Source organism: Hoplias malabaricus, chromosome 5 (assembly GCF_029633855.1).
Source record: "Hoplias malabaricus isolate fHopMal1 chromosome 5, fHopMal1.hap1, whole genome shotgun sequence".
Classification (NCBI taxonomy): domain Eukaryota; kingdom Metazoa; phylum Chordata; class Actinopteri; order Characiformes; family Erythrinidae; genus Hoplias; species Hoplias malabaricus.
This window is the reverse complement of record NC_089804.1, coordinates 13,970,500-13,996,329: the sequence shown is the minus strand read 5'-3', so window position 1 is coordinate 13,996,329 and position 25,830 is coordinate 13,970,500. Positions and strand designations below refer to the sequence as shown.

Below are 25,830 nucleotides of genomic sequence, written 5' to 3'. Positions count from 1 at the left end.
CTGCGATACGATACATAAAAGATTAATGATAGGGGGTCTACGCTTTAACCCCCCCCCCGTTTAAAGCGTAGACCCCCTATCATTAATCTTTTATGACGGCCTTGACTTGCCGCGCAAGTATCTTGGTCGTATGGCTGTTTGTGTAGCATTGCTAGCATTAACGGTTTAGCGAACAAGTTAAGCGATAGAGCACAAAAAAAAAAAACGTTCCCAACCTCCGCAGCCAATCATCTCCATTTTTCTCTGATATTCAAGGTAAATACTTTATAGAACCAGTTTATTTCTTTAAATACTCTTTTATTATATGTTACTATTTTTTGTACATTATTTGTTATTTATAAATGACATTTTCTTATTTAAAATCAAGTAACAAAAACAATTGGTGTATTTTTGGGGGGCTGTAAAGGACAAATAGCATTTCAGTTCATTTTAATTTGACATACGAGCAAATTGTGTTACGAGCTCGGTCACCGAACGAATTAAACTCGTAAGTCAAGATATTACTGTATTATTTTTAAAGTACAGTGAATGGAGTATAGCAGTGCTGTTGTGTTGGACTACAGTAACGGTAATTCTGCAATAGTACGCCTCAGAGTGGATCTAGATAGCGTTTAAATAAGTGTTTTTGTATTTTAGCATCTTCTAACGAGCACAACACACGGAAAGGGAGAAAAAAAGAAAGTAAAATGCAAATCTTGAACATCATGTGACCTGTGGTCTGCATTGCAATCGTCTTAAGTGTCATACTATCGTTGAAGTGTCTTAAAATGCTTTGTTAATGTTGTTGAGCACAAATCAAAAGACAAAGTTGTTGTTCTGGATGAAATGTTTGAGATGTCATGGACCTAATGTACCTTAAATAAAATAACTTAACTCATGATGTTCTGTGGATGTTGTGGTGAGACTTTGGTGAGAAAATGAGAAGTGACTGAGACATTTCAGCAGTTGCCACTCCTGCCAAATCTCTCAGGGGGCTAATGGCTGGGATGATGGCTTGCTAAGTGGGTAAATTAAGAGCTAGCCATCTAGACAACTGGCACATTGCACTGTGTAAATTAATCAGAAATCTAACTTGATAGTGTCATCCAATGTCGAAGGGTTTTATTTCTGTGGTCACCTCATGAAGAAATACCACCAGTAACCACTAGATTCATAAAGCGCTCTCTTTATTTACACACTAGTGTCTGTGAAGAGCTTTATCCAGGAGTTCATTATAAAGGTCTTCTTTAATAAAGTTACTTTGCCTCTACAGCGAATCAACAGTTAACTGTGGTCATAAACAAACAAACTGCCGTTGAGTCGCCCACACAGACGTTTTAAAGAGAGTCCAGCTTCAGCACTACTCATAAAATTCTATACATTTTTCACTATTCGGTCTTCAGATGTTTTATTTTAGGTGCCGGAGTTCCAGAGTAAAAAGTATTATAGAGTTTACGGAAGTCGTACTGACCAGATCGCTCTGACTGCTCCGGGTATCTGTACAGGATTGTGCCCAATTCACTATATACTTCACTACATAGTGAGAAATGTAGAGAATAGAGTAGGGGGTCATTTGGAAGACGCCTCACCTTGTATATGACGAAAGTATGTTGAGGCGAGGGTTCCCGGAGCCTACTGAGAATGTACTGAATGTATCTTCAGTTCAAAAACAAGAGCCTTAACATGAGAGCTTATGAGAAGAGTCTGGGGCAATTTTCCACCCTCTTGAATTTGCCCAAAAAAGAGGCATCTAACGCTGATTGGACGGTGATACTTAGAGGCATGCAGAAATGTTATTTCATTTTCTCTGCAGTCGTTCATTCACCCCGACCCTGAAATGGAGAAGCGGAAAAGAAAATGTATGTATGTATGCAGTCGTTCATTGATTTCATAAATGTAACACAGTATAGTTTGTTTATACATAGCACAAAGGCAAAAAGATCCTGTTATGCGCAGTGTTATTTCATTAAAAATTTCAAAAGGGTTTTGTGGCTCCCAGTGTTTTCTTTACTGTGTGAAACAGGTCCAAATGGCTCTTTGAGTGGTAAAGGTTGCCGACCCCTGAGTTAGTCCATAAGCAGTTAGGCCCTAAGCCCATCTCCTCCAAGCTTGTAGAGTTAGGTGACTCCTGTCTTAAAATATTAAAATGCTCCTGAAGCAGAAATTCACACTCAGTCCAGAGTTGAGTGTGTGTGTGTGTTAAATTTTTGCTTTGCAACGTAGGCTTATTGGCTTAAACTGAAGGTAAACAAGAATGAATGTGTACAAAAAAAGGTACTGAGGCATTCATCCCTGATCTGAAACTGGGTGGGATCACCTGAGTTCAGTAGGAGCCTAATCTGCAGCAGAGGCTTTGAAAGATTCCCTGTCAACATTTAATCCAATCCAAAACGGGCCATCTGCCTCCGAGATAAAACTATTCTATTTATTTCTTCTTTAGAATTGACTTCTGAAATGTTTGAGCTCAGTTTAAAATAGATATGTGCTCTCTCTCAGAGGGAGACAGAGAGAGAGAGAGAGGAGCGTGTGCATGTAGATGAGACGGAGTGAAGGGTCAGGAGTAGGGCGCCTCCTGTTGGTGATTGCGCGGATCTGCGGTGTGACAATTGGTTTCAAATCAATGTACCTTTGAATGGCAGTAGGTTTTCTGACCTGCTTTAAAAAGACGACGCTGCCCTCTTATGGACGGTGGACAGTAGGTGCTTTATAAGCAGTTAAATGGGGTGAATCTGGTTAAAAGTGAAGGTTCAGTTTATAAAAACCACATTAAACACGAGCTTATGTGAATTCTCCGTTCCACTTTAAACGGTGCAGCGCTCCTGAGGTGAACTGAAGATTCGAATAAAACCCAGGCGAATGCTTCAGTTTAAGAAAACGCTTTCGAGATTCTCGAAGATTCGAGAACATTCGAGCTTTGAAGGACAAGATAGAATAGAAAGATAGACTTAGAGATAAATACGACTTTATTGATGCCATAGATAGACAGACTGATAGAAAGATATAGAGACTTTGACATGTTTTCTTCGTGTGACGATAATAAACCTCCTTCGTCCACCGCCTGTAACGCGTGCTGCACTAGGACCCAGCGGAATGCTCTTGATTCTCCGGGCAGAAGATGCGCGCTCCCGTCTCACCTGCTTGAGCGAGACTGCGTGCTCCCGAGCCTTCAGCGGCCATGCTGCCCGGTGAACGAGCGAAGGAGCCGAGAACCCGCACCTGTACCTGCGAACAGCCGTAGAGGAGAGAGAGAGAGAGAGAGAGATTGATTCCCGTTTGTTTTCTCGTTTTTTCCGCCGGGTGCTCGAGGCTGTACGCACCGAGTCATCAATCACCGACTCGGCTCGCTCATCCGCCACAGAGCCGCTGCAGAACGGGAATAATCTGGATTATTCTGCTCAGCCCGGGCGCGCGGGGATGATTTGATGACTCCATGGTCTCTGTCAGGTCGTGCTATGGCGCGAGGAGCCTCTTAAAGAGAAAGACGGCGCGAGGGCAGTGCCTTTTGTGCTCAGCGTGAGTGATGCTCACCGGACAACCGGCACGAGCAGGGTGTGTAAGGCGAGGGGTGTGTGTGTGTGTGTGTGTGGTCGCTACAAGAGAGTAGCACAGTATGGGGAAAATGCATTACAGTATGCATTATTTAGGTATTTATGCATTCTCCTCTCTCAGGACATTGTGCGCGAGAGCTGCTCCCAGGCAAAAAGCACTACCCTCAAAATACACTGCGTGTCCAAAAGTGTGTAGACACCCTTCATAATGAATGAGTTCAGTTCCGTTAATACACATTGACTGGGGACATGAGTTCAGTTGTGTACAACTGAGGCTCAGCCTGCAGAACCACCACAGGGAGGCAGGAAACAAAACGGGGTGCTCTGGAGCAGCTGCACATAGAGTCCAACATGCCCAGTGCCGGGCGTCAGCGAGATGAGTATATCTCCTTAGCACCGGGCTGTGGAGCATTGGAAGTGTGCTCTCTGCAGTGACGTTTGTGTGTGTGTGTGTGTGTTGTAAAATGATGGCTGCACACTCTAACAGTTTATTTCATTCCTCCCAGGTGTGTGTGTGCTTGAGAGGTGTGTATATGTGTGTGTGTGTAAAGGAGAGACACCGGGGCTGATGAGCAAAGCGGCCCGCGCGGCTGAATTTGGTCTGTGAGGAGGAGGAGGAGGAGGAAGAGGAATCATGGCGCTGAGCCGCAGCGTGGAGCTCGAGCACTTCGATGAGCGCGATAAAGTGCGGCGTACGGCGCGCGCTTCAGGCACCGCCGCCACCGGCACCAGCACCGGCTCTCCGAGCGGCTCTCGCGCCAGCAGCCTGGCGCCCAGTCCCGCGCACAGCGCCAACTGCAGCTTCTACCGCACGCGCACTCTGCGCGCCCTCACCTCAGAGAAGCGCGCGCGCAAGGTGCGCTTCTATCGGAACGGGGACCGCTACTTCACGGGGCTCGTGTACGCCGTGTCCACGGACCGCTGCCGCTCGCTGGACGCGCTGTTCGCCGAGCTGACGCGCGCGCTCGCCGACAGCTTGCACCTGCCGCAGGGAGTGCGCGCGATCTACACCGTGGACGGAGCGAAGAAGATCGCGAACCTCGACGAGCTGTTGGAGGGTAAGAATAAAAGAAAAAGAAAAAAGGAGGGGGTGGGGGACGCTGGAGAACACGTGGCTTGGGCAAATCACACGCAGTGTTTGTTTCCATGCTCTGTGGGGACATTATATACAATTTTACATTTTCTTACATATAAAACTACAATCTTAAACGTGTAAAATTAGCCCTATTTCATAACCTTAACCCTATTCTTAACACTAAACTTACACTATCCTTACGGAATGTTTTTTTTATTTATTTATTTTAATAAAATGCTTTTTGCTATATTTCTTGAAAATTGTTTTACGTCCTGATCAATCAAGCAATAGGTCAAATGCTCTGATTCATTGCCTGTAAGCGATTTCCCAGTTCAGTGTCACGGTGTGTCCGGAGCCTACCCGCAATCACTGTGCGCATGGCAAGATCACACCCTGGAGGGGGCGCCAGTCCTTGACAGGGCGACACACACCTGGAGGAAACCCACACAGACACAGAGAGAACACACTACACTCCTCACAGACAGTCACCTGGAGGAAACCCACGCAGACACAGGGAGAACACACCACACTCCCAACAGACAGTCACCCGGAGGAAACCCACGCAGACACAGAGAGAACACACCACACTCCTCACAGACAGTCACCCGGAGGAAACCCACGCAGACACAGAGAGAACACACCACACTCCTCACAGACAGTCACCCGGAGGAAACCCACGCAGACACAGAGAGAACACACCACACTTCTCACAGACAGTCACCCAGAGGAAACCCACACAGACACAGGGAGAACACACCACACTCCTCATAGACAGTCACCCAAAGGAAACCCACACAGACACAGGGAGAACACACCACACTCCTCACAGACAGTCACCTGGAGGAAACCCACATGGACACAGAGAGAACACACCACACTCCTCACAGACAGTCACCCGGAGGAAACCCACACAGACACAGGGAGAACACACCACACTCCTCACAGACAGTCACCCGGAGGAAACCCACACAGACACAGGGAGAACACACCAAACTCCTCACAGACTGTCACCCGGCGGAAACCCACGCAGACACAGGGAGAACACACCACACTCCTCACAGACAGTCACCCGGAGGAAACCCATGCAGACACAGGGAGAACACACCACACTCCTCACAGACAGTCACCCGGAGGAAACCCATGCAGACACAGGGAGAACACACCACACTCCTCACAGACAGTCACCCGGAGGAAACCCACGCAGACACAGGGAGAACACACCACACTCCTCACAGGCAGTCACCCGGAGCGGGACACAAACCCACAACCTCCAGGTCCTTGGAACTGTAGACTGTAAAAATAAGTGAATGTGTGTGTGTGTCTTTGTTGCCTTGTGAAGGACTGGCACCCCCTCCAGGGTGTATTCCCGCCTTGCGCCCAATGATTCCAGGTAGGCTCTGGACCCACCGCGACCCTGAACTGGATAAGGGTTACAGATAATGAATGAATGAATGAATTTTTAAATTGTGTTAATTTCCTAAACCACATTTAATCTCCATGACTTTTAGAAGTCACCTTTAGCGACCAATAATGTACCCCTGCCGTATCTTTTGTTCTGATGGTGTATATGCACTTTAAATATAGTGTGTTTGTCTGTGTGTGTTATGGACATTTTATTACCACTTTAAAATGGCCGGATTTAGATTTGCTGATCTCTGCACGTCTCCTGAGACCGCACTGAGAGGGGGAGGCCTCACAGTGATTAGTGCCTTGTGGTCGTAGTGATTCGAATCAACTACGTCAATAAATCTTCATGAAGGGGACATAAATTTATTACTTATCATAAGACCTTGAAGCCCAAAGACTGAGGTCTAAAATCGCACCGCGTCTGACCTTGGCTCTTAAGACGAAAATCACCTGCACTATCAGCCGTGAGGAAGCAGACGCTCATCTGCATGAGCCTCAAAGCACAACAGAGCCCTGGAGTAATGTAGTTTCAGATAAATAAATCCAACCCTTAGCAGAGTCTCATCTTCTATTCTTCTGTTCTTTTCTGGGAAAAGGGAAGAGATTTGTCCCCCTCTCTCCTCTCGTCTCCTGCCCTCTAAGCCGTCTCTTTTTATTAATGTCATCCGTCTTATTAAGCGTGTTAAAAGATTGCAGTCAGCAGTCTGGACATTGTGGACAGTCAGGGATATCTCTAGTTTCACACCACAGCTACACTTCCTTCACATTTTACAGTTATCCTGCTTTCTGTTTTCTGTTTCTTCATGTCTTTCTGCCTCCTTTTTTTCTCGACGCCTCTGTGTGTGTGTGCCTTCATTTGCTGTAATCCTTTAAGTGCTTAGGTTTGCAGGAATTTAACATTAGCCTAAAATGAAAGCCTCTCTCTCTCTCTCTCTCTCTCTCTCTCTCTCTCTCTCTCTCTCTATTTCACTCTCTCTCTCACACTCTATTTCACTCTCTCACTATTTCACTTTCTCTCTATTTCACTCTATCTCACACTCTCTCTCTCTCTCTCTATTTCACTTTCTCTCTCACACACTCTCACTCTCTCTCTCTTTCACTCTCTCTATTACACTCTCTCTCTCTCTATTTCACTCTCTCTCTATTTCACTTTCTCTCTATTTCACTCTATCTCACACTCTCTCTCTCTCTCTATTTCACTTTCTCTCTCACACACTCTCACTCTCTCTCTCTTTCACTCTCTCTATTACACTCTCTCTCTCTCTATTTCATTTTCTCTCTCTCACACACTCTCACACTCTCTCTATTTCACTCTCTCTCTCTCACTCTCTCTCTCTTTGTTTCACTTTCTTTCTCACACTCTCTCTCTCACTCTCTCTCTCTCTATTTCACTCTCTCTCTCTCTCTCTCTCTCTCTCTCTATCTTTCACTCACTCTCTCACTGTCTCTCACACACACACACTTGCTCGCTCTCCCTGTGTCTTGTCTGAGCATAAATCCAAAGAGATTGATTGCAGTGGTTCTGAACCACAAATAGTTCTCACAGATCAATATTGGGAAGTGGACTTCCCCAGACAATCCCCATTCTAGAATGTCATAGCCCATACACCAGCAATTACAGACACAGCACTAATCACGCTGTACACAGCCCATTTATAAAAAAAACCCTTTGGACCAGAATGTAATGGTGTAAAATGATTGAAACCCTATATATAATTGAAAACAGTACAAGGATAATATTTCAAATGTAGAAACTGAGAAAACTTATAGACTTTATTTCATATTTTCCCATTTTCATTCAGATGCCTGCAATGTGTTCCAAAAAAGTTGGTACAAGGACTTTTGTTCCACTGCACCGTATCTCCTGTTCTTTTGATAACACACTGCAAACGTTTGGGAGCAGAGGAGACCAATTGCTCTAGTTTTCAAAAGTGAATTCAAAAGTGATTTTATATCCCAGAGTCAGGGATTTGATGCCTCCAGGGAGCTATTTCTGCTCGATAATGGTGCAGTCGCAGATTAAGCCTGAGCTTGGACTGAATGGAGCTGACAGCTTGGATTCTCAGTTCAAAATTTTATTTCTGAAATGTTATGAAATCTTTTAGCTTTTTTTGAAACATTGCAACAAGTTCAGAATGTCGTGGAGGGGACCAGTTTACTCCTGAGCTTTGACAATAGGGCAGCAGTTTTCTCTCCAGTCCTCAGGAGCTCCCAGGTTGTACTCCCATTTCAGGCCCCTATTTCAGAGGTTCCTAATCTGGACTCCAGAAGTTTGTGTGTTCTCCCCTGGTCTTCGCAGGTTTCCTTTGGGTGTTTGTCCGTCCCCCCGCCCCCCACCAATCAAAAGCTTGTTTGTAGGTGGGTTGGCTGTATGAAATTGCCCATAAGTGTGAGTAGATGAGTGACTGGGTGAGTATGTGATGTCCTGCCATGGACTAGCATCCTGACCAGGTTGTGTTGCTACCTTTTGCCCAGGGATATAGGTGGGCTCTGGCGTCCTGTATTTAAACAGAGATCTGGTTACAGAGCAGCTTCTACAGATCCGGAGAATCTCATTCTCATGTTAATAAAGTTGCTTTTAAACTTTCTGATTATTATGATACAGAGTAAGTACACACAACAGTTTAATAAGAAATCAATGAATATGTATGAGAATACCGTTAATGACCAGTGGTAAAAATCTTTGTTCTAAACCTATTGTTTTTCAGGTGAGAGCTATGTCTGTGCATCTAATGAACCCTACAAGAAGGTGGACTACAATAAGAACGTGAACCCTAACTGGGGCTCTCGGATGGCTGGGTCAGGGTTTGGGACTGGACGGCAGGGTTCAGGTGGCGGTCAGAGCAGGGAGAGTAAAGACTTCATCAAACCAAAGTTGGTGACTGTAATCCGCAGCGGGGTGAAGCCGCGGAAGGCCGTCAGGATCCTGCTGAACAAAAAGACGGCTCACTCATTCGAGCAGGTGCTGGCTGACATCACCGAAGCCATTAAACTGGACTCTGGAGCTGTGAAGAAGCTCTACACACTAGATGGGAAGCAGGTATGTGTGTGTGTCTTTGGGTTGGTGAACTCTCTAAGGAGTTATTCAGTTATTGAGCTTTACAGTTCCAGTAGTGGAGGAAGTGTGCAACAGTTTTACATCTATAGACCCTTCAATGGTTGTCCACTCTGTTTTTGGACACCTCTGTCTTTGATCTGTCCCTACAGCGCTTGATAAGTCTCGGTTTTGTCCTCAGAGCCTTTGGCCAGTTTTGGTTGTGCTTTAAGAATTCTATTTCTTTTTTTCCCCCCAGACTTTAAAGGAACACTGTGTGCTCCTGGGGCTCCCCCTAGAGTGTAATTCATGTTCACAGCACTGTACTGAATTCAAAGGGGAGGTTCTCTCCTCCAAATTTTACATAGTGCAGTTTCTGCAGTGCTGAGCCTGGGTGTAGGAATGAGGAAAAATGGTCAGTGAAGCATCACAATTATTACTTTGTGTTCCATTAAGGTCATTAGAGCTCCCAGTCAGTATTTGGTGAGTGTCCTGCAGTCAATAAACCCTTAGTGTTACAGCCTTTATTCTGTGTTCAGTCTTTAGTAATCACAACTATTCTCTGTAGTCTTCAGAACCTTCATTTAGTGTAGGATCAGCCTTTTGTCTTCGTCCAGCCTTTAGGGCCTAACCTCTGTAATATAGTATACATTTTCAAAGTTCTTATCTTTATTTGTCAGTTATAGAGGAGACCATAGATGACAATAGGGAGTGTATTTGATACTGTCTGTCGAGTCCTGACTAGGTCTGTATAAGGAGAAGGAAGATATATAGTCTACAGACCCATTCCTCCTATCACAGTATCTCCCTCTCTGTCTATGTGCCAGTTACCCACTAGTTATCCACAATACTCACATAATCCGCCGTATGATAGCATTACCCCCAGACAGCAATGGGCGTGTACAGTGTGTGTGTGGCTGAGGGTACGCATTGAGCTGGAGAAACCCCAGTTCTGTCAAAAAAAAACCAACACACCAGCGACTCCGGCTGCAGTCTGGTTGCCATGGTAACCTTTCTCCTCTCCTCTTCTCTTGAGCGAACTCACTGAATGCCTCAGCAGAGAGAGAAAGCACAAGTGTGTGTGTGTGTGTTAGAGGAGAAGCCCAAGGTTCATTTGTATGCCACACATTTTCTACTGCAGAGAAGGAGGGGAATCCTTGAAAGACTCATTTGTTCTTGGTCAGATGGAAGTGTGTGTGTGCGTGTGTGTGTGCGTGTGTGTGTGCGTGTGTGTGTGCGTGTGTGTGTGTGTGTGTGTTCGCGCAAGCTCCTGTACCTCATCAGCAAAACTGCCTGTTTCTCCTGGCAACTGCCGACAAACTCACCCAGTGGCTCTTTGGAATAAAACACATTTTTATCTGCTGAGTTAAGTTCATTTGCATAAGAGTAATTCTCATGCACAAATATGTTCAAAGCCAGTGATGAATATTCCTGTCCTGAGTCATCTTTACAATGCAATTGTGCAAGATTGGCCTCGTTCGGCATATTTTAGCACTCTCGTATGACGCTGAACAACTAATCAGAGGCAGCCACCTAAAGCCTGGTTGCTGACATTGTACTAACTCCACACTGAGCAAATTAAAATGACAAAATGTCAACAAAGAAGGTCACTGAAGTCCCAAATGATTTCATACAACTTCAAACAACCAGTAAAGGCTGACGCGAATCCTTTATTTTGTAACAACTCCTTCTGTGTCCTGACATTTTATTACACAAACCACGTGACCCATGCTTTCAGCCATTTCCTTCACTTCCCAAACCCTTACAACACAATCATTTAGTGGATGATGTGGGGAAATTATAATAACAGGATATTAAATAGGCTTTGCTAATGAACATTATGCTTCATGATACAGTGGAACCTCTACTAACGAAGGCCTATACTAACGAACTTTCCGAGATACGAACCGGGCATTTGAATATTTTTTGCCTCCACCAACGAACCACGACTCTAGAAACGAACCCGAGCCTCCGCCGAGCCGACGGCTGGAAATGGCCACTGACCCCAATAGGCGAGTCTCCCAGCGCCCAGACTTGAGTGAGCTTTTAAGATTAGCACATTGTAGCTTTAACAATTTAGCATTAGTGTAAATAGCAGACATCGAAATTCGTGCTAAGTTAAGCCGTATCTACGCTTCGTCTCCCCACATTCACCACCTACTCTCCGTTATTCCACCCACCCTCACCTCCCGTCATTCAGCCAGTGCCTGTGTTACTCCTCCAGCCAGTCGTCACGTCTTCAAAGTAGCGATGTGTAACCACTTCAAACTTTATTATTTCTTTTTTATTACTGTTACCACTGTATTTCTTTTTTTATTGAGTGTTGTAAACATATATCAGTGCAAAAAGGGTGACTTTCGGGGTGGGGGCTGGAATGGATTAATTGCTTTTCCATTATTTTAAACGGGGAAAATTGACACGAGAAACGAACTTTTCCACTTACGAACCGGGTCACGGAGCGGATCAAGTTCGTAGGTAGAGTTTCCACTGTATTTTGCTTTACTTAGGTATGAAATGTAGGAACCGACTGATTGTACGTGTAATGCTATAAACAAAAAACAATGATTCACCGTTCCCTAAATTATACTGCAGTGTTTTGAAACAAACAGAACTAATTACTCTCCTGTAATTAAACATTCAGTACTCAGATGTTCAACATTGCATTCTCAAGAATGCAAAAAATGTGACAACTGCACACTCCAGTGTAAGTATTAACCCCTACACTTCCTGCAGTGCACAGCAATGTGTCAAAAAAGACTGCAGCATATGTGCATTATGAAGTGTGATGTTATTAAAGTGCTATGTTGTGCAGACATAGCACCTGCAGGTAATGATCAGCCCCAAAATTAGGCTCCAGAAGCAGGCTCGGTTTCTGTTATGATAAAAAGGCTGACTGTTCTAAATCTTTTCTAAATCTTCACAGCTGACAAGTCTTCAGGATTTTTTCGGAGACGACGATGTGTTCATCGCGTGTGGTCTGGAGAAGTTCCGTTATGCCCAGGATGACGCAGCTATTGGACATACAGGAAAACCTTCGCCTGCTGCCTTCGTTAACGGTGACACACACTGAACACATGAGGCACCGCATACAGTGATATATAATATTATAACACCTCTGTTTTCAAACTCTATGTGTAAAAAAAAAAAGCCTTTGTATTTATTTGGTAAAGTCAGGCATAAAAGTTAACATCTGCTATTACCTTTACATTTGCACAGGCCCAATATTTATTAACAAAAAGAGAAATGTATTAGCAAAATTGCAAGTTAAACTGAGTCCCAAAACCTTTGAAAAGCAGTTCTCAAATACACTTCTACACATGCAGATACACCACAATAACTGTATAATAACTATTCTCCCCTCTCTCAGAGTGTAAGATGAAAACATCAAAGTCATCGGCTCCCATTAAATTGGCTGGTCCCAAAATCCCCGACGTGACCAGGTCAAAATCTCCACTGTCAGGTGATGACCAGCAAATTTACACTTTCACACAAGGTCCTACATCCTACATTACCAAGTGTTGACTGAAATATTCTCTGTTGAATTACATGTTATTGAATATATCTTTCAGCATTTCTCATGAAGGGCTATGGTCAGGGAGAGAGTTGTGGATATAACTATATCATCGTGTACTGTCCTGATTTTTCTGCTTTTTTTTTTTTTTTAAGGGAGTGATGTTACAGAAGGTCAGACCCCAACGGTAAAATCAGCTCCCACTAGTCCAGGAAGTAAGCGAAGTCTGAAGGTAAACACATATGTGTTTAAGAGAGTGTGAGAGAAGGCTGCAGTACGTGTGTTCAAAGTGGTTTCTGGTTGGTTTGTGTATATTGTGAATTGTGAACTCCCTGCCCTCATACGTCTTTGGACACTTGGAGATTTCGAACACTGTAATGTGAAAGTTGTTAAATAAAGCTGTTAAGCTTTGATCTGGATTACATAAATACACTGTTTGACCAGAGTCGGACCCCTGCCCCTTGTGACTCTTGGGGTGAACCCCGTTGGCTCTATCCCATTTTCCAAGAACCGAGACACTCCACAAGGTTTCTTTCTCCGTCTTCTAAGGAGCGTTTCCTCGTTGTCTTAGGCTTCCTCAAATGGGGCTTTTCTTTCAGTTCCTGATTTCTCAAAAGTTGCTTTGTGAGAACATCTGATTATAGAAAGCATCATATAAATATATTTGAATTGATTTGATGAGGACATCTGCCAAATGCCATAATACCATTTTAAAGTCTGCACTTGTTCAACACTGAGGTGTATTGGTCCTTGTTCTACACTGAGGTGTATTGGCCCTTTGTGTAGTGTCTGTGTAATACACTGCTGTTTGTGTCACACCAAGGGCCTGAACCTCTACATTTAGTTCCAATGTTGACAAGTCTTATATTTAACCGTAATCAACACCTGACCGGACTTCATATTCTCTCTGTGTAGATCTCTTCCCGCCATGTTTCTCCCTCCCCTCCCCCCTCTGGGGAACTGAACGGAGCAGAAGACCTGAGCCCAGAAGGTAATACACACACACACACATCCACAAATAAGTGCGGTTGCTGCTGCACATGTTGAAACATATGGCAGAGTCTAGTTGCGTAAATCACAGCTCTGATCACGTAAACCCCAGGGAGATTGAGTTTGTGAGGTATGCACATTTGTGTGTGTGTGTGAGAGAGAGTTAATTAATTAATTAAGAGTAAGAATTAATAGCAAATAATTTTTTTTCAACTACTTTACAATGAAAGTGCTATATACTCTGTACATAATAAAGCTACACTCAATTTAAACAAGACTTGAAAAGTGACATGTTTTAAGCCTTGGTTTGTTTTACATTTGAATTGTATGGCTTTTAAATCATGAGCACAAGTGTAATAAATCCCAAATAATAAAATATTTCATAATATCAAAGAGAAAAGGATATATAATATGGAATTATCCAACTTGCGTTGGGTGACTGTCTGTGAGGAGTGTGATGTGTTCTCCCTGTGTCCGTGTGGGTTTCCTCTGGGTGACTGTCTGTGAGGAGTGTGGTGTGTTCTCCCTGTGTCTGTGTGGGTTTCCTCCGGGTGACTGTCTGTGAGGAGTGTGGTGTGTTCTCCCTGTGTCCGTGTGGGTTTCCTCCGGGTGACTGTCTGTGAGGAGTGTGGTGTGTTCTCCCTGTGTCCGTGTGGGTTTCCTCTGGGTGCTCCAGTTTCCTTCCCAGCGGTCCAAAAACACATGTTGCTAGTTGAGTGTGTGTGTGTGTCGCCCTGTGAAGGACTGGTGTCCCCTTCGGGTATGTTCTTGCCTTGCGCCCGTTGCGTCCAATGACTCTGGGTAGGCTTCAGAGGGGTTACAGACGAATGAATGAATAAATGAATGTCCAACTTGTGACAACCATGTCCTTTAATACGCTGAATAATTGGTTGGGGACCCTTTACCATAAATTATGGCATTTTGGCTGATAAACCCAGCTCATAATGTCATGGTCAGCAAACGATTAGGTAGTATTTTTGGTATGTGACCAGGTGGTAGGTCCTGCTGGAAAAGGAACTGGGAAAAGCAAATAAAGCTTGTCAGTCGATGAAAGCACGTACTTCTCTAAAATCTCCCGGTAGACAGCTGTCTTGACTTTGGATTCGATTAAACAGAGTCGAGCAACTGCAGCAGACGACAAAGGCACCTCAAACCATCACAGACTGCGGAAACATCAGTCTGGACTTCTGAGCCTCTCACTCTTCCTCCAGACTCTCTGGTTTTATATTAGGCATGTGGCAGTTGTGGCCCCTGTCCTGGAGACGTCTGTGTGTGGTGGCTCCTGATGCACTGACACCAGCCTCAGTAAAATCCTTGTGAAGTTCTTGAATCGACTTTCCTTGAAAATTCTCTAAAGTCTGTGGTCATCTCTGTTGCTTGTGAACATTTTCCCCTCCAGAGTACATCCTATTAATAAGCTTTGATACAGCTCTCTACAAACAGCCAGCCTTTTCAGCAGTGACCCTCTGATTCTCTAGAGATAATTTACCTGAAATTTGAATAGTAATTTACTCAAATACAAGATGAAACACTTTAATAATTTGATATACTAGATTTTCATGAGCTTCAGCCGTAGTGATCAAAAGTACAATAGAAAAGGCTTGAAATAAGTCACTTTACATGTAATTAATTAAATATACCATTGGAATTAAATTATGAACAAAAATCAACTTTTTTACGATATTTCTTTTGAGATGAACCTGTAGTGTATAATTATAAGGCATTGTCTTCTAAAGTGCTATATGCTCTGTCTATAACTTGTGTATGTATTAATGCTATTCTCAGCTTTGGCAGAACTTGATCTATAGTCAAACAGTTAGGGAAAAAATATATTTCCAAATATAATGAATTGCCATTAATTTAATGTACTCTGAATCTCTCTCTCTCTCTCTCTCTCTAATAAATAATAATATATTTATATTTATACTGTGGTTATAATATATTCATAATTATACCTTACTTTTATACTGTATGGAATACTATAGATTATATGATGTAACAGGACACAAAGATGTTGCTCTTCTTACTGACTTCCTTTTTCTGTTTGTGTCTGTGACTGTCTGTCTTGCGCGTGCTCTCTCTCTCTCGCTCTCTCTCTCTCTCTCTCTCTCGCTCTCTCCCTCTCTCTCTCTCTCGCACAGTGAATGGGAATAAAGTGCAGTCCTCCATTATCACAGAAAAATACAAAGTGGGAAAAGTCATTGGAGATGGAAATTTTGCTGTGGTTAAAGAATGCGTGGAGAGGTATGGAACTGTAAAATATACACACACACACACACACACACAGAGAGAGAGAGAGAGTCTTGCCTCTGTGGTTTCAGGGAACATAAGATGGACTTCCATTAAATATGTGAAGACTCAGTCTAACCTTAAACATGACTATTTCTAGAATAAACAAAACCCAGAACACAATCCTGTGGAGTGCAGAAACGAGTGTGGAGTTAAAACAGGTGAAGTATGAAAATGGGTGGTGAACAAAAACTATGGGGAACAAAAAGGGTTCGCGTATGAAACCAGGTGGAGTAAGACAACGAGTAGCATATGAAACCTGGTGATGAACAAAAATATGTAGCATAAGAAAAACGGGTGGTGTGTGGAAACGGTGGGAAACGAATATTAGTGAACTTGTCTTGAATGGTCAGCTCTATTTAAGGAAAGAAACCAAATCTTCATATACCTCCCAGTATTTATGTTTTCATTGAGACTGTGATTGAAAACACTCACTGTGGTCTGTGAAACAGAAAGCTAATGTTTAAAATATTTTTCCACGCAAAAGAGTGGTGAACGAGCAGCCACCACTTCCCCAGTATTTACATGCTTTAACTGTCCAGATCCACCTTAAATATTTCGACTAGACCAAATTACTTCAATCAGTTTTCCCTTCCAACACAGATGTAGTTTTAGGAGGCAGATTTTTTTGCTGATTCACAATTATTGTGTTCAATTATTGTGCTTGAGGTCACGCCCCTCGCTGCCGCTGTATGCTTAGCTGAACCTATGTGTGCTTTTAGGTCCTTTACACCTTTATTTGCTACACAAAACATGGGAATTTCTTTTTTAATTCATCCGAGAACTTACATTTATGTTTCGGCATAGCTGCTCGAGATGAGGGTAGGTACCTGAGCTTTGCCTGACGTAAACAAGGACTACAGACATGCAGACTGACCAATTAAATGTTACAGAGAATGTTATCGACCAATAACGGTAGCTCTACAGTCAGACCGTCCAATCAGAAGATTGTAGGCTACTTCACCACGCCCCCTTCTCACTCAAGCGAACCAATCGGAGTAGGGGAGGGAGGGACTAGCTTGTGAACGAAACTTCTCGAAGTTCTATGTAAGCTCTAGAAAAACAAAATCCCGGACGTTTGTGAAATTCCGCCCGGACATTTTTTTAAGTCTAAAAAAGAGGACATGTCCGGGTAAAAGAGGACGTCTCGTCACCCTAATATAGGAGGCAGATCCTTGCTTCTTTTTCACAAGTTTTGTATTCAAGACTTTAACTCTGCTCGGGACTGGGCACTCAAAGATGTATCAAAGAATATACTGCTTCAGCACAACTAGCAGAGATACCAGTAAATATTTTACAGATTGCTACTTTAATGTTACAGTGGGAGATTCATTCTGCTCTTTAAGCCATTCAGTATCGTCAGTAACGTTAGCCGTGCCCCGACAAATGTTAATCACGTAACCAGACCACCTCCCTGAAAGTGAACGTGTGACATTTACAAAAGATGAATGAATAATGAATGAATTACTTATATGCTTCCATTGGATGAGCAAAGGGCATTGTGAGCATGTTGTTATGTGTTTATTAGTGACAGACTGATTGGGAACAATTATTCCAAGAGTCATACCCATTATAATCAAACACTCATTATGTTTTTGTTTTTCTAAGAGTACATTTTTAACTTTGTGTCAGAGCTGCAAGGCTAATGTTAGATAAAAAGCCATGGCAAACTGAACCCTAACTTTGTTCCAGTTGCAGCTTAAATCTTCTCAAAAGACTCAAACCATGTCAAATTGTTTAGTAATATTCAATTTTATTCATTTGTTTTATATAATTTTATGAAACAAAGGTAAATATCATCAAACATGTCTCCACCCTGCAAACTTTCGTCTCTCTCTCACTCACTCACTCACGCTCTCTCTCTCACACACACACACACACACACACACACACATTAACTGATGTGTCCTCAAGCAAGACATTTGTCCTCTAAAGCATGTTTATGAATGAGGACTATTTATGGCAACATTAATGATTTCTGTGTGTGTGTGTGTGTGTGTGTGTGTGTGTGTGTGTGTGAAGGGCCACTGGGCAGGAATATGCTCTGAAGATCATAGACAAGGCCAAATGCAGTGGGAAGGTCAGATAATATATTAATATTCATACAAATAAGTGTATACAATATACCTATAAGTTTATTGATTAACTATTCATGTAAACTTACACAAGCATTATAAGATGTAACTTGATTTTAATTTTAAGGCAACAATGTGTTGATATTTATTTACATGTATTTTCATCTGAAATATATAGGTTTTTCTTAATGTTACAGAACCTAAATATCATTTAATGTTGGTGGATTGACCTTTTACAGGAGCACCTTATAGCCAATGAGGTGGCAATACTGCGACGTGTCCGGCACCCCAGTATCATCATGCTCATCGAGGAGGTGGACACTCCTACTGAGCTCTACTTGGTCATGGAGCTGGTTAAGGTAGTGTCACTGCTCTCACTGCGGTGAACAGTAACTGGACTACAGTCAAGGCTTTGTTTGTTAAATTTAGATCATTGCAAAGGGATTTGACATTTCTGCTTTAAAGTTTGCAACTGTAACCCAGACACTCAAGAACAAGACCGTTTCCATCCCAAGCTTAAAAAGTACAGTCATCATAACACTTACAGTTTGTGTCTTTTAAATAGTGTCTTTAAAATAATGTACATTTCAGTATTATAGGAAAAATAGGCTTGACTAATTTTGTGGTTTTTATGTGTAACAGAATGCTCCAGTGATATGTGTGTGTGTGTGTGTGTGTGTGATTTGCAGGGAGGAGATCTGTTTGATGCCATCACCTCTTCCACAAAGTATACAGAAAGAGATGCCAGTGCTATGGTCTACAATCTGACTGGAGCTCTCAGATACCTGCACCGCATGAGCATAGTGCACCGAGATATTAAACCAGAGAACCTGCTGGTATACACACACACACACATACACACACACAGGCATGATTGGGAATACATACACATACTACATTCCACAAGTTTCAAATCGTCATTTTTTAATACTGTTAATTTAGTTGCAAAATATTACAGTGCAACGTTTTAACAACAATGAATTATTAAGAAAACATAGGTAATATATTTAACAGAAAATCACACAAAGTCTCAACCACTAAATATAATTTAATAATATGCCATTTGGGGTGGCGCAGCAGGTTAGTGTCGCAGTCACACAGCTCCAGGGACCTGGAGGTTGTGGGTTCGATTCCCGCTCCGGGTGACTGTCTGTGATGAGTTGGTGTGTTCTCCCTGTGTCCGCGTGGGTTTCCTCCGGGTGCTCCGGTTTCCTCCCACAGTCCAAAAACACACGTTAATAGGTGGATTGGCGACTCAAAAGTGTCCATAGGTGTGTGTGTGAGTGAATATGTGTGTGTGTGTGTCTGTGTTGCCCTGTGAAGGACTGGTGCCCCCTCCAGGGTATATTCCCGCCTTGCGCCCAATGATTCCAGGTAGGCACTGGACCCACTGCGACCCTGAATTGGATAAGGTTTACAGATAATGAATATGCCATTTTTCCACATCTCAGAAGTTCAGTCTGAGCAGTTGGTTACATTATCTGTGTCTCTGAATGCAAGTAAGACTCATCAGTCAGTCAAATCTTACTCCACATCTTAGAAATTTTTTTAAATCTGAAGCAAGATTAAAGAAGAAAACGTTAAGTCCTGTTTATCTAATTGGGACAGATTTGGTTTACGATATTATCTCCTGAAAAATGAAAATGTAATGGCCATGTTACTAGAAATTTAATAAAGCATGGTCCAAAGTATAGAGTACTTCTTCATCCTCCACAAGTACTAAAATATGGAATAAAATATTTCATAGTGATATGTTTATAGTATTTAAAAAAGTGTTTACTAACTAAAAAAATCACAAATATCACAATTTTACATGTTTGGACAGCATTGTACAAGCACGTTTTAACCCAGAGGGAAAGGAGAATCAGAAAGCTGTGGACATAGAAACTCTAAACCATTTCCAAACACACATTTAGCATTTCCACTTATGATATTAAAGGAACGATTTCTCTCTCCATAGGTGTGTGAATATCCAGATGGTACAAAGTCTCTGAAACTGGGGGACTTTGGCCTTGCCACTGTAGTGGAGGGACCACTGTATACCGTCTGTGGAACACCTACCTACGTTGCACCAGAGATTATTGCAGAGACAGGGTAAAGAAAAATGTTTGTGTGTGTTCTTTCACAGGGTTAACGTTGATATTTTTAATAATAAACAATTCTCAGGCCCCTGAATATTCTGAGTTAATTTAACTTTTGAGTTTAATTTAACTCAAAATATTTAGGGGCCTGAGAAATGTTTATTATTCTTTTATTATTATTCTTATTATTCTTCTTATTATTATTAGTCTTTTCACCTTATGATTTGTTCAACTTTTAACATTTTAACCTAATCCAATCCTATCCAATGGTTGGAGTGCAAATTGCTGTTTAATCTGATCTGTTGTAAACACAAACTAAACTAATGATAAACTAATGACTGATGAACAAATGATTCGTCTGGTCACTGGATTACAGTGTACTTGTGTGTATCAGAATCACACATGTAATGATGTTATTCTCTGTTTGTAACAGGTATGGCTTAAAGGTGGATATTTGGGCAGCAGGGGTGATCACATACATCCTGCTGTGTGGGTTTCCTCCATTCCGCAGTGAGAGGAACCAGCAGGAGGAGCTGTTTGAGCAGATTTTATTGGGCAGACTGGAGTTCCCCTCACCATACTGGGACAACATCAGCGCCAGCGCCAAGGTCTGTTTTCATCACCATTGCATTTATTTCTGTAGCTTTTCACTTACACCATGCAGAGCTCCTTCAACCATGCTGAGCTGCCTAGTTTTGTATATAGAAGCAGTTCGGGCTACAGCATGTGTGATCGGTGTGATCGGGAAATATTGGAAATAACACAAAAAAAAATCTGTTTCTGTAGAAAACTAAAACAAATGCATTTAAATATCCACTATGTGTAGGTTCTTAGATATCAGAAGGAAGCTTCTCCTCACTACACTACCACTACACTAATACAACTCAAACACCCACCAACTAACACACCGCCACTACACTAATACAACTCAAACACCCACCAACTAACACACCGCCACTACACTAATACAACTCAAACACCCACCAACTAACACACCGCCACTACACTAATACAACTCAAACACCCACCAACTAACACACCGCCACTACACTAATACAACTCAAACACCCACCAACTAACACACCGCCACTACACTAATACAACTCAAACACCCACCAACTAACACACCGCCACTACACTAATACAACTCAAACACCCACCAACTAACACACCGCCACTACACTAATACAACTCAAACACCCACCAACTAACACACCGGCACTACACTAATACAACTCAAACACCCACCAACTGACACACCGCCACTACACTAATACAACTCAAACACCCACCAACTAACACACCGCCACTACACTAATACAACTCAAACACCCACCAACTAACACACCACCACTACATTAACAAAATGAAAATACTTTCCAACTACCAACTGCCTCCATGTAACAAACCATTACTACACTAACACAACTCAAATAGCCTTCAACATCTAAACAACACTAAACACAACCCAAACATCATCCACATAACACACCCTCACTACACTAACACAACCCAACATCACGCCATCCTCCAACTTCACACATCCTACTTCATTAACATACAGCACTAATCCACAAGCAGTTACACTTATACATACTAAGTGGATAGAACTTTTTTAGTTGACTGTAGTAATGTTATGCTTCTGCAGGATCTGATTGGCAAGATGCTTCAGGTGAATGTGAGTGCGCGCTTCACAGCAGAGGATATCTTGGGACATCCATGGGTTCTGGTGAGGAAAAATAGACATCTGAGCTCATAATAATTCAGCCATATACACCCACCAATAAATAATTTTGATTATAATGAATTAGATTAAGAAACAAATATTGGTTTTGCTGATATAATCAGTTATGTTGTGAATAAATGTGTATGCATTATTTACGTACATTAACTGATATCTTAAGTATTTATTGTCAATCTATATTTTTAAAAGAACCATAATTTTTTTTGCCCAGAGCACTATGAAATCATTAGTAAAAATGATAGACTTTATTGGAACACGTATCATTGCTGTCCAATTAAAAACACGTATCCCCATTTTTGTTTATATTTCGTTTACTACATCATTTGAACACAGCAGCTGTCCTTCACATCATGTGAACATTTCATAATGAAAGAACCAATAGAATAGAAGGTTTGTTTCATTCTCGTCTAAAGTTACATGTTTTTAATTGGACAGTGACAACATGTTGGAGGAGTGGTTCTGTATTTTGTTTAAACAATTATAATTAGGTTGGAATTCCTGTGGTCAGGGATTAGTTAACTTTGGTATCAGCAGAAACATGAACATAAAATGAGCTATTGTCTAGGTTGCAACATTGTCCTGAAGAAGAGCCAAACCATACAATGTAAAACACTCACACTTTAACTGTGACAGTAATAAACACTAAAGTGTGGAACTTTAAAACCAAACAGCATCTTATTTTTTAAAAAATGCATCCAAACACACACATGATCATAATGTTATCATTAGAATTTAGGTCCTGTATTAAATTACACAGATATCTCTTACCCCACAAAATCAGTAAGAGTAACTTACTTGGTCAGACCCAACTTTGAACCCTGTCTTAAAGCTAGGTGTCCTTGATAAGCTGACACTGATAGTTTAAGTTTTGTTTTCATATGTATGTTTAGGACGAAGCTGCACTGGAGAACAATGTGACATGTGAGACACCAGACACCGAACACACAGGCGACAGTACAGCAACAGAAGCACAGGTAAAGCCAGTCAAAAATAACACACACACACACACACACACAGATATAAGTGTACCCTTACAAGAGTCAAGAAACAAGAGACTAGGACCACACGATTCATTAACACACATTACTCTTGTTTTTCCTTGCATCTCTCAGTTGGATCAACTGCAAGGCAACGGTAAGAAAAGTGACTTTTTTCATTCGGTTAAATTTGTTCAGTTTTCAAACAGGATGACAACACAATTTTAAAGATTCACTAGAGAGTACCTGAAGATGCAGAGTTATTACTATCAACTGTTAAGATTAGCATTAGCACTACATTTTGGGTTAGGATACACTCATCTGGCTCACATATGTGTGTGTGTGTGTATATATATATATATATATATATATATATATATATATATATATATATATATATATATATATATATATATATATATATAGCCTGGTTCCAGCTTCACACTGCTGTGGAAACTGAACACAAAATGGAACCAGAAATAAATAAAACATGGAACAGAACCAGGCCTGGTGCCATTTCTACATTAGAGTTAATTGGAATACACAGGTCAGCTGTCTCTGGTCAATGAACCCAGACAATGTTGTTGTATCCCCCTCTTTATTGATGGAGAGAATTGACAGAACTGATGTAGTGTAAGCCCCCCGTAGACTTTACATCAAATACGGTCCTAGCAAATTAAGTTAAATGTACATACACTCTCTGATAAAACGGTACAGTAGAGGTACATTACTGTCACGAAAGGTACAAACTGTGTAAATGGACCTTTTAAAGGTACAGTAGTGTTTAAACGTCCAGTTGTGTTCCCTAAAGGTACATTACTTTGTATTTTCCAGAGGAGAGGTGAATATTTGTAAGTTTTCATTATAGAACTGTGTTAAATAAAAAACATAATAAAAGTCCTGGAGATGAAATGGATTGTATGAAATCAAAACAATTTTAAAATCTACAATTATAATAGAATAAGGTACAATATTGTTCCCTAATTAAAGGTATAAATATGTAGGTAGCAAGGGTATCAAATACTTAAGGGTACCACCACAGTGAGAAAATATAGCTTAATATAATATTGTTTTTTATTATTATTATTTGTGTTCATATGTGTTGCAGAGCAAAGCTCAACATAGACGGAGATAACTTTGAGGATCAGCAGAAGAGAAGCCCTGCTCACTCAGCCAAAGCTTAAAGGAATTCCTCAACCAGAAATGCCAACATGGCTAATGATGAATGAAAGCTGATCTGGGACCTAATTCCTGTTAATTGATCCCCATTTGCTTACATTCAAAATGAAAACCCGCAGTTCTGGCTGAAGTACTCCTTTAAACTCAACACTCTGAAAAATCTACTGAGCTGCGATCAGACCAGCAAATACCCCATTACCTCCCGTACATCCTCTCGTCTTGTCCCCTTCGTTCTCTCATTTACTATCTTTCATCTGTTCACTTTACTCTGTCCTTCCTCTCCGTTCCTATCTCTCCACTCCCACACTCCCCAGTTTTTAGTTGTCTCCTCCCTCTTTTCTCCTAGACGGGTATGTATCAGATATCTCAGAGGAACAGTGCTGCTCGCCACTCAAGTGCCCCATTCACAGCCATTGAGCAGCTTTAATATCACGCTCAAATGATTCTGATAATATGCTTTCCTTACGTAGTTTTACTCTCATGAGGCCTTAAGACCTTTAAAGGAATACTCCAGTGTTATTCAACCTGATCTTCATTTGCTGTAGCTTTGTTACATTTGATTTCCTTATACTCAGAAACAAAAAAACCCAGAAAACTAAATCATATAATGCATGCTGTAGGGCAGTTCCTGAATTAAAAACCCCTGCCATTGCACTTCAACAAAAAAGGTATTTGGATGAGAAAATCTTATTAATTTTGTCTCCTAAGTTCTTTCTGAACATCTGGACGAGGAGCAATGTTCTCCTTCACAAGGCCCAGTCTGTGTCTATGTAAATGTAATGTATCCATGAAGTAAGTAAGTCACACAAGTTTAATATATAAATGTATTAATTAACAGGCAACTGCCCACTGGCCTCTGTTGCAGTGCATTTCAAAGAGATCTGATAGGCCCATGTACCATACGGCCCCACCTCTCAAAGCTCTAAGGTGAGGCCAAATCCAGAGTATGAAAATAATGATGTAAATGAATTAAAGACAGATACTGAGTTCATTTATATAGGTACACTAACGTATAAACCAAAAAGCATTAGAATCAGGCTGAGTAAATGTTTACTGGCAGAATGTAGCACATGCCCTCAGCTGCCTATTGTAAGTGCTACGAGTAAATGGCTTTTCTGTTCTGTGTAAGTAAAGGGAAGGATAATGAGCTTATATTCCAGGATAGTTGACAATATGTCAAAGATGTGGGAGATGGAGATCATTGGAGTATTTCTTCAAACTGCTGGTGAAATGCACAGATCATGAGAATGGTATTTTATAAGTCCTGCAGCTGTCCTGTGTGAAATCTGATATGTAGTGAGAATCCCTGGTCTGTGTTTGCTCGCAGATTCTCCAAATGAACCAGCGACCTCATTTCCTACAGCGCTGTGCCCTTCTTTACCTCTTTCTCACTCTGTATTTATAGTGTCTAGATGTGAAAATCATCTCTCAGTCAATAGCTCCATGCATACGGTGCGCTATTAGACCTAGATCATTCAGTCATTCATTCAACTCTACATCTAGTGAATATATCCGTTCCTCTGTGTAAATGCATTTGATTGTATGTGGGATGGGTGTGTATTTTACAAAAGAAAGTATTTGCAAGTTTGACTTTTGTGTGTCCTGGAAATGAAGTAGTCCTTAACTTTTGCTTTACACCAAAATATGGTTGGCCTTTAATGGATGAAGAGAACAAATATGATGTATTACGAGTGTGTGTGTGTGTGTTTGTCCATTCATTGCCTTCTCTTTTCCTTTTTCTGAGAATAAGTGTCCACCATTTTGTTTCATCTGAAGGAGAAAAGGAGGTGAAATGCGGATGGTACTGAATGACTGCATCATGCTAAAAGTGTAATAGTATTAACTTTTGTACTGTGGTTGATTATTCGGGCCAAACATTCCCTGCCTACTGTAATTATGTTTTTTATTTAATTTTTGTTTGTAATTCAACAATACATCTTT

General features: G+C 41.6%; 1 protein-coding gene across 4 annotated transcripts; it reads left to right on the top strand.

Moving 5' to 3' along the window:
* The first annotated feature begins 121 nt into the window (after nt 1–121).
* Nucleotides 122–25,830, top strand: LOC136696756 (serine/threonine-protein kinase DCLK2-like). 4 transcript variants are annotated; one of them, XM_066671423.1, is made up of 17 exons: nt 122–255; nt 4,034–4,585; nt 8,718–9,049; nt 11,967–12,099; nt 12,411–12,503; nt 12,710–12,786; nt 13,470–13,545; nt 15,686–15,788; nt 17,856–17,913; nt 18,148–18,267; nt 18,598–18,744; nt 19,869–20,002; nt 20,423–20,597; nt 21,638–21,718; nt 22,624–22,707; nt 22,846–22,867; nt 23,819–25,830. In XM_066671423.1, exons 2-17 carry the CDS (start codon nt 4,162–4,164, stop codon nt 23,833–23,835), a joined length of 2,076 nt encoding a protein of 691 aa, XP_066527520.1. In that variant the 5' UTR covers nt 122–255; nt 4,034–4,161; the 3' UTR covers nt 23,836–25,830. The 4 variants fall into 4 exon arrangements, with proteins under 4 accessions (XP_066527520.1, XP_066527521.1, XP_066527519.1 ...); XM_066671424.1 differs by lacking the exon at nt 122–255 and adding an exon at nt 3,184–3,492; XM_066671422.1 differs by lacking the exon at nt 122–255 and adding an exon at nt 3,184–3,528.

What these genes read in the sequence shown, in the direction of transcription:
- LOC136696756 (XM_066671423.1), top strand. Translation starts at nt 4,162, where the DNA reads ATGGCGCTGAGCCGCAGCGTGGAGCTCGAGCACTTCGATGAGCGCGAT. An exon ending in GTCAAAATCTCCACTGTCAG is followed by an intron (nt 12,504 to 12,709) that starts GTGATGACCAGC and finishes TTTTTTTTTAAG; the next exon opens with GGAGTGATGTTACAGAAGGT. An exon ending in TTAAACCAGAGAACCTGCTG is followed by an intron (nt 18,745 to 19,868) that starts GTATACACACAC and finishes CTCTCTCCATAG; the next exon opens with GTGTGTGAATATCCAGATGG.